The sequence below is a fragment of the Cyprinodon tularosa genome, unplaced genomic scaffold, assembly GCF_016077235.1.
Source record: "Cyprinodon tularosa strain WSP-4 unplaced genomic scaffold, ASM1607723v1 ctg512, whole genome shotgun sequence".
Lineage (NCBI taxonomy): Eukaryota > Metazoa > Chordata > Actinopteri > Cyprinodontiformes > Cyprinodontidae > Cyprinodon > Cyprinodon tularosa.
In genome coordinates, this window is record NW_024039244.1 from 383,648 (window position 1) to 397,429 (window position 13,782).

The 13,782-nt window shown below is 37.9% G+C and overlaps 1 protein-coding gene across 1 annotated transcript; it reads right to left on the reverse strand.

Annotated features, from left to right (window-relative positions):
• Positions 1-150: 150 nt before the first annotated feature.
• On the reverse strand, positions 151-12,144 carry mcrs1 (microspherule protein 1). Its single transcript, XM_038303541.1, has 14 exons — positions 11,980-12,144; positions 10,264-10,429; positions 10,032-10,170; positions 9,772-9,936; positions 9,532-9,641; positions 9,328-9,436; positions 4,867-5,005; positions 4,636-4,711; positions 4,522-4,550; positions 3,820-3,912; positions 2,038-2,120; positions 1,875-1,962; positions 1,599-1,726; positions 151-500 (listed from the first exon to the last, which is right to left on the reverse strand). The coding sequence occupies exons 2-14, from the start codon at positions 10,416-10,418 to the stop codon at positions 414-416; spliced, it is 1,401 nt and encodes a 466-aa protein (XP_038159469.1). The 5' UTR covers positions 10,419-10,429; positions 11,980-12,144; the 3' UTR covers positions 151-413.
• Positions 12,145-13,782: the final 1,638 nt, after the last annotated feature.

Sequence of the window (13,782 nt, forward strand, 5' to 3'; positions counted from 1 at the left end):
AGCAAGACACACAGGGGAAAAAAAAGGGAATACATTTTTATCATACTATTAATTGATGTAATGTATTTAATCTTGGCATCTTCCCATAAATCAGTATGACAGACATTATCTGACTAAAAAAACAAACAAAAAAACACCTAAGACGCAAAAGAAGACAGAGTAAACAAGTTTATTATTAAAAAAACAACAAAAGCTTGGTGTGAGAATTTAAATACAATGTTCTGCAAAACTGCACACAACAGGACTCAACCACGAGTGTCGGCATAACAGAATAAAATGTCCATACACCACATTAAACATGTTGCTCCAGGATGTAAATCATCAAGAGTCACAATAAGGTTATATGGAGTCCTCGTCTCCATGGCGATGCTCTGGCGGACGCTACTGTCTGTCAGCTGACAGAACCCGACCTTTCACTGCTGTGACATCTTAGCCGCTTCAGCTTTTATCAGTGAGATGAGCTCCAAGTTTATTAGGAAAACAAAACGAAGACCTGCGATCTAAACAGAAGAAAACAGTTTTTTGTCATTCAGCTTTGATAAAGCAGCTCCTTCATGTTTATTACTTCTCTGATAAGATGTGAGAAAAACACCTTCAGCTGCTGCAGCATATCACAATGATAAACTATTAAGTTGAACCTCTGGGCTGCCTGTGTTGGTAGGATAAACTGAAGCAATGACTCAGCCTCGTTTCTCACAATCAAATGTTTTAAAGGGTTCAATTATCATTCTACCAATATGTAGAGTTTAAGCAAGTAGAAACTTAAGTGTAGTGCATTCTGTCTTGAAGCCACTAGGGGCATAGACTTCCAGGTTTAGCCAACCTGACAAGTCATGTTGATAATGTGCAGAATTCAGGTTTAGCTCTACACGTTATCAATATGGGTCTCCTCTGATGAATCCAGAAAAGAAAAGACATTTAGCAGAACCTTCAGAAATGATTGGGTAAACCGACACCTAGAGCCCGCCTACCAAAGTTCGGTTTGGCCAATCACAGTAACAAATGAAATGGCAGCAGAAAACATGAGAAACCGCAACTTACAATATCAAACTCTTTCAGTTCATCTTTTAATGATGAAATCTCAAGGTGCATTCAGACCAAACGCGGTTTCCACGGCGAGGGAGGTGGATACATAGTATCCCTATGTAACCCACGCAGGGAAGGGAGTGAAAGCGGCAAGTGATAAGGATGAATACTAAAGCCAAGACCACATTCATCCCTACACCGATAATACATACGTTATATCGCTGTAAAGCAGTGTTCTGGGTCACATGACTCATTCGGTGGTGGATCCTATTCTCTTAAGTTACAGAGAAGAGCAGCCTGCTGGGACCATCGATATGCTCTAAGTGCCAGAAATTATTTTATATATCTCAAATTGAGCTAATTGCAACATTGCTTTAAGAATGTTAACAGATATCTGCATTACTTGACTGGCGTGTTCTTTTATCTTCCCATTTCTTAGAGTTGCTTAAAATAAAAATGTGTAAAATTAGGAAGAATTTTTTGAGTTATGTCTCAGTTTGAGAAACATCTATAGAAGAGTTGTAAGATTTTTCACCCATCTTTACCAGTGGTAGCTAAATGTCTCTACACACCTCCACCACTGAGTTGTTGTTCAGCTTCCACTTGTTTCCTGACAGGACCGGTCTGCCGTCGATGTAGATGGGTCTCCGTCCCTCATTAGCAATGAAGAAATCTCCGTTATTCTTCAGTTTAATTATTCCTGTGAAGGCAAACAGCATTTAGTGTGAAAGTCTGTGTCCTTAATGTTTAAATAAGGTTAAATACTGCTGCAATTTTGGTGTTTGTTTCTCTTTTCTCTGAAATGTTAATTGATCCTGGTACAGTAAAAGAAACTAGATTTGAATTACCTTGCTTTCTGGATATTTTCCAAGCGGGTCCCTCTAGTGACAGATCTACATCTATCTGTTTGTCCTTTGTTGCTCTCCCCAGCGTGATCTGTGTGAACACACTTAATCAGGCTCCCAGTATAGAAGCACATGTCAACAAGTGCTTTCAGGAGATTCTTCTCACCTCTCTTGATCTCATGAGGTACCGCACCATTCTTCCCCGCAGCGCTGCCAACGTCTGATTGTCGAAGTCAGGCATGCTCATCCCTGCCGGTGGAATGATTGAACAAGTAAGCATTTATGTTTTTTTTTCCATTCACAATTGACACGGTTTACATAAGCCTGAGAAGATAATCATGCTCCCTGAACTACTTCTACACCCTGTTACACTACAAGGGCAAAGGTTGCTGCATTTGTACAGGGTTTTATGTAATAGACCAACATAAAAATAGAACATTAGTGTAATGTAGTGAAACACTTTCAGAAATTGAAATTCAAAATATAAAAGGTGTGTTGAGCATTTCTAATTTAGCCGTACCTGTTCAAAAGCCAGCAGTGTAGGATGACAGGTGCTATGTGCCATCGATAGAGGTAGTTTATATAAAATCTGTCTCTCTATGGCATGATTTCCAAAACAATATTGGTGAAAAAACTGTCTGAAGAAAAACCTGCTGTTTGTGGATTAAATGCTTCAAATAGATTTCACCAACTCTATCAAAAATTAGCTCTGAGTTCTGGTTGCTGTGACCATATATCCTCACTACATCACTTCGCTAGAGCCAGTAGAGGGCAGCTGATCCTAACTTGGGACTACATCACTTGGTATTTTAACTAAAGGGTTTTAATGAAACAAGCTGATATACAGGGTTCTCCCAAAGTGGCAGGTGTTTACTTGGGAGTGACGGCCTTGTGGTTAAGGCATAGAGCTTGGAAACTTTAGGTTCTGAGTTCAAGCCCCACTCCTACAGACTGCCACTCTGGGTATCTGAGCAAGACCCTTAAAGCCAAATTGCTTCCCGGGCGCCGCACAATGGCTCCCCACTGCTCCCCAAGGGCATGGGTTAAAAGCAGAGTTAAATTTGTCCAATGTGTGATCAATAAAGTTCAATTATTATTATTACAAACAAGTAAAGTAGGGCTGTACACGATCAGAAAAATCGTTTATTGAAACAGCAGTGAGCTAATCGGATTATCAAATCATTAACTGAATAAAATTTGTTGTTTGCAGAAAGAATGGCTTCTTGTTAGTAAATCTGTTGTATACAAAACTTTTCCGGTGGAATAGTCTTAGCTTTATCTAGTTCAAATTCAGGAAAAAACACCGTCATTTATATATATATATATATATATATATATATATATATATATATATATATATATATATATATATATATATATATATATACACACACACACACACATACACACACACACACAAACACAGGTTTATCATAGTATCAGAAACTCCTACTTGATGCTGGTCTAATGTAAAAATCACAAAGGATGTCCCAATTTGATATTAATTTCGGATATCTGTCCAATATTAGCCAAAAATGAATATCTGATTTTATCGGCTGGCATTTAAAATCTCCAATATTTTCATGCCGATTAAAACACTCTTCTAACGCTTCTGTTAAAAGTTTCTCTAACTCATTGGTTAATTTTACATGGGTCAGCAGTTGACTTTTGTTCCCTCTTTTAGTAATATTACTTGATGAAGCCTTTTCTAACATTATACAGTATGAAATATGTAATAGAAGCATGTATGATTCATACAAATATGATATCAAGTCAATATCAGTATCCGCCAATTATCAAAGCTGAAATATCAGCACGGTATTAGAAAATAAAAAATTGTATTGGGACACCCCTATAAATCACCAACAAAAAGCTCTGGAGTTTGTGGTTCTGATATGACAAAATGTGAACCGGGTATCTTAAAACCTTTGCTTGGCACTGTACATACCTGTGATGCTGTCTACAAGAACTTGCCACCGAGGTAACTCCTGCTCCAGCTGTCTGATCTCCCTCTTCTGGTGACGATCTGATATCATCAGCTCTGGGAGGAGACAACAAGGTAAACAATGACACGTTTCACCAAGGAGAGACATCCTGGATGAATGGAAGGAAGGAAGGAAGGAAGGAAGGAAGGAAGGAAGGAAGGAAGGAAGGAAGGAAGGAAGGAAGGAAGGAAGGAAGGAAGGAAGGAAGGAAGGAAGGAAGGAAGGAAGGAAGGAAGGAAGGAAGGAAGGAAGGAAGGAAGGAAGGAAAACAGCTGAGACACTGATAAAGGAGATAATTTTTGAAAAAAAAAAAGTTATACTCTTGTAATTTTCTACATTTATCCAGCTCAGAAAATGTGATTCATTATCAAAGCATAAGTTAAAAAAAGAAAAGCACCAAAACAATGTTTTCTCAAAGGGTTTCCAAAAATGTGTTCGTGAGAACAGGAGATATATAATATTGAACTTAAGAAAGACACAAAGTGTTTGTCAATAGCTGCTGTCAGCAAAGAACCAAATATTCACTTCCTTATCAAGAAGCTGAAGAAATGAGTAACTAAAGCTTGGACTGATGTAACGCTTGAAATGAAGACATTTGACCGAGAAGGATATTTGACCCCTCCAGTCAAACCCCTACAGCTGAAATGTACAACCAGGTTTCTTACCGTGTTCCAGTGCTTCGTCTCTACTATCCCTGCATGAAAAACAACAGCTTTTAGCAAAGCAGATCAAACACCTTAAAAAATGAGACTGTGAATACACAGTTAAAACAGACTCACTTTAATTTTATGTCATCTACTATCTGCTCAGCATCAGAAAAGTTCAGCACCTGATCCCCTTTAGGAAGCGGCTGAACTGCAAGACAAAAATGAGGCGAATAAACTATTAGTGGTTCTGGTACACAACTCCCTGAAAAAAATAAAGATATCAGCCAAGATAACCTTTAGCAATATCGTTTATTACTTGGTGGTGCATCACGTATTGTGAAACAATTGAGTAACAAAACTCACCACTCTGGTCATCTAGCAGGTAATACTGCTTCAGCAGCTGCCAGTGAACCATCAGGCTCTTCGGGGTGCGAGATGGGTGAAAGATGCCGGGGTGTTTGCTCAGAAGCTCCAGGAAAACTTCCATTTTGGGCTGACTGGTCTGTTTAGGGAGAATTTTATTTTAAAGCCGGGCATACACTGTGAGATATTTTCAATCGTCGCACACAGCCATAGCTCACACTGTCGATGAAACTGCAGGGATAAAAGTTCACAGCTCACAGTGTATCTTCTCACACTGTGCTCAAACTGTGCATCTAAAAACTACGGTGGACTCGGCCCCGCAGCGAGATCTCTATCCGGAAGCCAATGAGTAGAAGAGGAATATGAAGCTCACTAGAGTGAAGCCTTAGCAATTTGTGCATTTTTGTGTTATGAAATCCCTAAAAAGAAAAGGCGACAACGTATTTGGACAAAGACATGGCTGAGCAAACATGGCTACTACGGTCTGTCAATTTTACAGAAAGAACTCCATTTAACTCGCACATCCAACATGCTTTTGTGTTTTCATCTCAGAGGAAGAAGAAGAATCCTTGTTCAAGCATGCCCACTCAGTGATTTGCCCACGACGGTCGACTGAAAATCAAACATGTTTGATTTTTTCTCCCGCCCTCACGATTCCTGATCGGGAGGTGGTCGTGAGTGGCTGATCACCCCTCATTACCCCCTCTAGACTACACGATGCATGATCAGGCTGAAAGTCGGTTTTTAAATATAGAAAATCTACCGCAGATAAATCCATCAGAACATTGGAGAAATTACAGGATAATCCTTGCTTGTTCACATCAGTAGGACCCTAATCTTTATCAGATTTATATTAAACTCACAAAAGTGTATGAACCATCATGATGTGGGTTGATGCATTCATACACCATTACATTTGAAGTTCTTAATTTAAACCAGTTTTAGAAAATGGAAGAAAGAAAACTGATTTTTCTGTATTTGATCTGCCGTTTTTAGATCTCTGGAGGGTTCATCGGTTCATCTACAAGCTATTACCGTATTTTCACGACTATAAGGCGCACATAAACGTCTTTTTTTTCCCTCAAAATGTGCGGTGCGCCCTTTGGTGCGGTGCGCCCTATGTGTGTTGTAACTGCTACTTTTGAGACCACCTCATTGAGGAGATGATGAAAGAGTGGCTGAGGGAGGTGAATGTAAGGAGATCAGGTGGTTTTATTCCACTCATCACCATCGCTGTTAATCTGTGACTCCATGCGTGCCCATCTCACAGCTGATGAGAAAAACATGGTGAAACAAATTAATGCTGTGCTCGCTGTTATTCAACCGCTTGACATCGGTGTGAACCGGACACAGCAGAAGCAGAGAGTTTACATGCAAAGTCAATGGTTGACGCGCGTATAGATGCAGCAAAAGGTACCGCAGCGCGTTTTGAGCAGCAGGCGCAGCGCGTCGGGAGCGTTTAAGCCTCTGACGCGCCGCCAACGCGCTGCTGCTGCTCGAGATGAAAAAATTTAAGTTTTGCTGCTGGAAGCGCCGCATCAACCAATCAGAGAAGCTGATCTGGGAGCTGACAGCGAGACAGACACAGCGCTCTGATGACATATGATATTAACGCCAATGAAAAGGGCTGGATGGATGAGGAGATGATGAAAGCGTGGCTGAGGCAGGTGTATGTGAGGAGAACAGGTGGTTTTTTCCACGCATCACCATTGCTGTTAATCTGTGACTCCATGCGTGCCCATCTCACAGCCGATGTGAAAAAAAAAACGTGAATCGAATGAACGCTGTGCTCGCCGTTATCCCGGGGGGGTCTGACAAAGGAACTTCAACCGCTCGACATCGGTGTGAACCGGCCGTTCAAAGTAAGGCTGCGAGCGGCGTGGGAGCAATGCATGACAGACGGAGACCCCAGTTTCAGGATAAGTGGAAGGCAGCGCCGGGCAAGTTACGCCACCATTTGCGGATGGATTGTAGATGCTTGGACTAACATGTCTGCTGGCTCTGTTGTTCGAGCTTTCGCAAAAGCAGGCATTATTTCTGAGGAGCCGCGCTGCACGGAAAGTGACTCTGACAGCAAAGAAGGGGAAACTGGCATGTCTGATTTAGCGCAGCTGTTTAATTCAGAAACAGAGGATGATGACTTTGATGGGTTTGATTAATACTTTGTAATAAATACATGAATAAAGCACAATCATACTCAATTTTGCTCCCGCTCTATTTTTCTACCTGAAAACTTAATTCAACAGCAGCCTCTAGGCCGGGTCTCTCTTCACCGCGGCGACTGGCAGGTGTTTTTTCATCTAAATAATCCAAATCTTGCAGCTATATTTGCTGTGATCAGTGGGAATAAAGTAGTTTTAATATGTTTTTAAGTGAGAAAGTCCACCTGAAAACTTAATAATTGCAGTCAGTTCATCCAGATTATCATCCTGCCTATACTATTTCTGTCGGAGGCGCTCAGACTCCGACATACCAGCGGTGCACCGACAGGAGAAATCCTTTCAACAGCAGCCTCTAGGCTGGGCAGCCTCCGGGTTCACCGCGGCGGCTGGCAGGTGTTTTTCATCTAAATAATTTAAACTGCAGGTACCAGGATACCGGCAATAAAAGCGAACATATTCTGTCGGCAGGTTTCAGGATTTTAAGTTAATTTAGGAGTGATCACAGCTCTGTCATCTGCGATGTGTCTGTCTCACAGCCAGCTCCCAGGTTTGATTAATACTTTGTAATAAATACATGAATAAAGCACAATCATACTCAGTTTTAGGCTTGTCCCGATCCGATCCACGTATCGGATCGGGACGCCGATATTGGCAAAAAAATGCGTATCGGCAAAGCATGTAAAATGCCGATCCAGACTGCCGATCCAGTTTTTAAAAAAAAAACCGGGCCGTATTTTCCAGTTTCGCCGATTGAAACGATCCATTCATCTATTTTGCGCCAGTGTTCCCCTGTTTTGCATTTTTATTAAAACTTACAGTAATACTTGCACCTTTAACTGTTTACGGTTTTACTGTTCACTGTGCAATTTCAGATTGCTATTCATAATTTTGTCCAGTTTGTGTTTATCTCTTAATAAACAGATAAGTTTGTTGTTACCAAGCATTGTGTTTTATTCAATCTCACCTAATTTAGCTGGCTAGATGTTATCAAGAGTACTAAAACCCTTTTCAACATGAGTCTTACAACTAAGGCTAAATACTTTAACTTAAACTTAAATACATGCTCGGATAGGCTGGTATCGGCCAGTATCGGTATCGGATCGGAAGTCCAAAAACAATATCGGTATCGGATCGGAAGTGCAAAAACCTGGATCGGGACATCTCTACTCAGTTTTGCTCCAACTCTATTTTTAAATACACAGTAGAGGTATTTAAAGGTAGTATAGAACATGTACCTGTATATAAAAAACGCGCCCTATAGTCCGGTGCGCCTTATGTGTGTGTTAAATACAGAAATGGCACACATAACTGGGACTGCGCCTTTTAGTACGGTGCGCCTTATGGTTGTGAAAATACGGTATCTACAACAGGGGTTCCCCAAGTGGGGTTCTGGGCCCCTCTAAAATAATCCACAAGATGTATGGAGGAAAAAAGGGTCAAAAGTCAATAAACATATAATGAAATAAATGGTGTATTTTAATGGTGTATTTATTTAGTTTCAAGAACTAAATAAATACCCCATTAAAGTATGACATGTATTTTTACATACTGAATTAATTAAACTTACAATTGATATGAATATAAATTTTATTTCATTTTTCATAAAAACCTTTTCCATTTTCCAATACGCATTATTGTAAAATGCATAATATTAGTCCAATCACATATTAGTCCAATCACTGGCAATGTAGGGGGTCGCCAACAGAGAGTAATCAGCCTCTGATAAATTTACTTTATCAGTCTCAGGCTGAAATGACTGGGAACTCCTGGTCCATAACACTGCTTCCCAAAGTTGGAGTCATAGATATGCAAGTATTGAAACTTGGTATCCGCCACAGAAACTTGGAGAATATTTATATTTTTTTTACTAACAGATATAGAAAAATGTCTCAGAAATAGGCAAAAGAAAACAAAGTGGTTGTTGATGCTTATGTATTATAATGATCATAATCATGGTTAATTGATTTTGTATAATATCTGTATAACCAATCAACAGTTTAGGAGCCCCTGGTCTTCAGGATCCACTGTCTGATGAATACTCAATAATCTAAAAATAAATGCTACAAAATTATAAATCAGCACACAAGTTTTGGAACTTAGAAACAAACATTTTCAGCACATTTTAAATGCACTGTAAATGGCAGGACAAAGCTTTGAAAAATCAGTGATTAGAAATCTACTAGAGAATCTCTAACTGGAGTTTTCTAATATATTTAATGTTCCTTAAAATTTACTTGATCAAATTTCAACTTAACCTTCATAAAAAAATAAATTAAAAAAAATGCAGTGAGTCACTTACTGAACCGATCTTGGCCAGCAGCGCCTGTTCACTCTGACTGAAGAGAGCTTTGCTTTGAATTGCTGCTATTGCCTCTGGGTGAAGCTGCCGCATTGCCTGCCATGCGAGCCTGCCGGAATGACACAAAACCAGCAATATGCTTAGAGCACCAAAGTGGAAAACATGATTTAAAAAAAACTAATCAGAACCAAACCAAGTTCTTACTTTGAGATGACAGGGTCATACAGCAATGCGTACCACCTCTCTTTAATTTCCCGCAAAGTAAAGCGACAGCTGAACTTGACCCCCAGATGAACAGAAGTTAGATCACTAGTCTGGAAGCGTGAGATAAAGACACAGATGAATTAACTCCACATTTCACTCTGGTGTCACATAATATAAAACCACTACAAAAGCAATAAACAAGTGAGCAAATGAGCACTGACTAGTGTTTTTGGTGCTCACCTGTAGCACAGCATTAATTAGCAGAAGGTCATCTGTGGGTTTCCAGCGTCCCAAGTCTTTAGTCATGTGTAAAGGCTGCTTGCTTTTCTTTACTCTTTTGGGCAGAGGTGAAGGGTTTAATACCATAGTGAGAGGTGGTGTGAGGGCAGTTCCTGACTTGGGCACCTCACATAAGAATAATAAGGAAAAAATCCATCAGCATATAAACCTATTTAATATCTCACTCCTGACCATCTAAAATACTTTAAAATGGTTTGTACCTTTTTCTTTTCAATGGATGAAGGTTCACTGCCCAAACAGCGTATAGGTTCAATGACAGGAGGCCCTTTGACTCTGCTGGACGACTTGACCAGACTGCTCTCCACCAGCTCGTCATCAAACTTCTTTCTTTTTATTGATCTTTCATTTCAGAAAAATCATAATTAGAAACACTCTTTAATATCCTTTTTTTTTTTTTTATAAAGTATTGTTTTGTCTAAAGTGGAACAATACCTGGATGAACTTCTCCTCTTGGGAACACCGCCTCCAAACGCTTGTGCTGCCGTCCTTTTCACGTCTTTCATGCTCAGTGACTCTTCATCCTCCGACCGACTCTGAACACCAGACACCCCCACTGATGCACCAACCACTGGTTCGCTGGCCTGCATCTCCTCATTTACTGAGGGAAGCATCATTAATGGAAAAGTGTATTAAATTTGTACTGTGAGGTGTATTTGAAACATACAATTAACAACATAAGTATTTTGGTTTAGTATTTTTATCATGAATGATAAGATGCTGTGCTCTTTGTTGGCAATGCTGGGAACTCCTCATTTGATTGGTTCAAGATCCTAGACGTAAACACAAGCTACACACTGCACCAAGCAGCTCCGGTTTAAAAAGAGAAAAACTTGACTAATATATTGTTGATGAGGATAATCGATTATTTATAGGTAATGTTACTTCCAAATGACAATGATTTGAGATAATTGTAGTGATTTTTTTGCTTATTGCTCCTCTAAAGCATTTGAATATCAGGGTATTGTTTTACTTACACTTTCCATAATGTTCTAAAGATATATATGAAAAAAGTCAGTTTTTATTTTACATTATAATCTGAAATAAAGCAGATGTAGATTTATTATATGGGCTGATGTGTCCAGAATAAGGGTGAGCAGCCTTTGCAATTTAGAGAGACACTTTTGTCCACCTCCTAACAAATAAAATTTGTAAACAGCTGCAAAATGTTGTTCTTTTACAGTGATTTCTATTAAATTGTTTTATTGATACTAATATTTACTGGTATTTTTACCTTGTAAAATTAAATATCGAATCAGAAAACTTTGGAAATCTACATCAATGGTAGAAACAAAAAATAAAACTACTTTAGGCTACATATGAGTAATTTCCACATTTAAAGGAAATTTGGCCCCGTTTAACAAACAAGGAGCCTATTATTTTCAGCCTAATGACAGAAACTTACACTCAGTGGTGTCATTTTATTTTGGAAATGTATAAGTTGAATTCCTGTCTCTTTTCTTTGAAGATATTAATTTTTAATTAAAGTGATTACCACTAAAGAAGAAAGGGTTACTCTGCAGGACATAGACCCGTGACTTGAAATTGAAAGTTTATGTTGATATAGGACTAATATTTAAAACTACAATAGGCTAAGAAAATATAGAAGCCACTAGATTCAACAACTTCTGCAATTACCACCCAGTACACATTTTAGTACTGGATACTGCTTGGTAGAAAATGCTTATTATTGTAGGAACCTTAAATTACATTTAAAGCAGATAAAACAGATACAGTTTTAAGCAGTAAGAAGTAAAATAAAAAATTTAAAATAAATTAAAAAAAATATCGAAAGGATTATTAAAGACAAATGTGTCTCAAGTCATAAAGCAATATACACAACGCCAGATAGTAACTCTATAATTGTATAATCAAATGATCTTTGTAGCTTTTCTCCCCTTTGTTTACATGTGATGTTAGCAAAAGGCCTGCATTCCCAATTTTTCAAAAAGTAAATTAAAAATGGATATAACAGTTAATATACGTAGCAGCAACTGCGGAGGAATATTTGTAACAATTTGTTTAGCTATGTATCATAAACAGCAGCGAGGTTCTGTTTAATGGATAATGTTAGCTAGTTAGCTTGTAGCAACTAGCTCTTAGTTCCGAGCTAGGTGGGATATAGTTGCTGCGACGAGACTCGTGTCTTACCTGTGTCTCGGTGTGAGAATTTTATAAACTCCGAATTTTAAAATAACTCCAAACAAAATGTATGCTTCCAACTGCTATGATACGTTTAACGTCTAACCAGTTAGCATTAGCCGCTCATTTTTTCTTCCTGATTTGGATTTATCGAAACGGTTTAGCAAACAGCCTCGAGACTCGCTACCGCCACCGTGTGGAATTGAAGGTAACAGGCGTGTGCGGTTTTGAAACACTCCGTGTTTAAGATTTAAAAGTTAATTATCGGGTTTAAATTATATCTAAAAAACGTTTCTTCATGCTTGACCTTTTCTAAAACCTTTATATATATAGATATAGATATATATCTGTATCTATATATCTATATCTATATATATATATTATATATATATATAGATATCTATATATCTATATCTATATATATATATATCTATATCTATATACATATATTATATATATATATATAGATATCTATCTATATATCTATATATCTATATATCTATATATATATATATATATATATATATATATATATATATATATATATATGTATATATATGTATATGTATATGTTCTGACTTCTATATAAAAACTTCTATATAAACTGATAAAGACATGATAAAAAAGCTGCAACCACAGAGGGAAAATTAAAAGCACAGAGGGAATCTTCTCAGTTGGAGCCCAGTTCATTTATAGAAAGTCACTGCTGGCGACATCAATGAAGACAGAGAGCTGGAAAATATTGCAGATAATGGATAAGACTGTGGGACGCAAGAGATTCCCATCTTTCCCCCCCTTATTAGGTTCTAAATTTACATGTTGATTATGTTTTAACTTTTATTCCATTTTAATGCCGTGAATCATGAAGCATTTAGCTGCATATGCAGGACACAATTTCAATTCAATCTATATTATCCTGTCTGAAATGTTGGTTTAGAACAGAAGAAGACCAAAGTTATCTATATTCTTCCTAATTAAAAACATTTCGCAAAAATAAAGAAGATCCCTTATTTTCAGTGCACTGAACCTTTTTTTTTCACTGCAGTGTTTTTTTTTTTGTAAAAACTTGCACTGACTATTGGAAGCTACAGTATAGTGTTTGCTGCCTACTGTGACACTTTCAACTCAAGCTGATATCGCTACAATTTGGAAAAAGCTGAATTTTAATTTGCATGGTTAAAAATGACAAGCATTTCTTTGAAGAGGGATGTAATACTTCATAGCCTATATATATATTTTTTTATGAATAGTTTTACTGTAATCCGTGAAAAGAGGTTGAAATATATGGCTTGTATTTGTCTTATTCATTTGTTTTTGTTGTTTTTTCCCCCAGTGGATTTGATTAACTCATTTAAAATGTTTTGTTTAGACTTTGCTAACCTTATTTGCAGATTTTATAACAACATCCAAAGATAACGTACATCCAACATTCAAAATATAGTCAGAAGTCTTTTTATTTGAAGCCTAAGAGAAAAAATTAGTATTGAATCTTTTTGGGGTTCTATTCTTTCTTTTGAAATGTGATGTGAGTTCAGAGGAGATACTGAATACACAAAACTTTACTTCCAAAAGATACGAGGTTGAGTAAATATCCTTTCTAGATCTGAAATAGCTCTGAAAAGTTTGTATTCAACCCTCTTTAAATGCTACCAGAAAATAAACCAATTGCTTTTGCAAGTTGCCTTATTAGTAAACACACCATCTGTGTGTAATGTATAACCAGTATAAGCCCAGCTGTTCTCAGCGATTCATTAGAAAACATCAGTGACCAAGGAGCGTTGTGAATTCAATAAACACAGCAGGCAGGTCATG

Coding starts and splice junctions, on each gene's coding strand:
- mcrs1 (XM_038303541.1), bottom strand. CDS start 10,418: ATGCAGGCCAGCGAACCAGTGGTTGGTGCATCAGTGGGGGTGTCTGGT. Junction 3,913..4,521: donor AGACGAAGCACTGGAACACG/GTAAGAAACCTG, acceptor GTCTCCTCCCAG/AGCTGATGATATCAGATCGT. Junction 2,121..3,819: donor TCTTGTAGACAGCATCACAG/GTATGTACAGTG, acceptor TTCCACCGGCAG/GGATGAGCATGCCTGACTTC.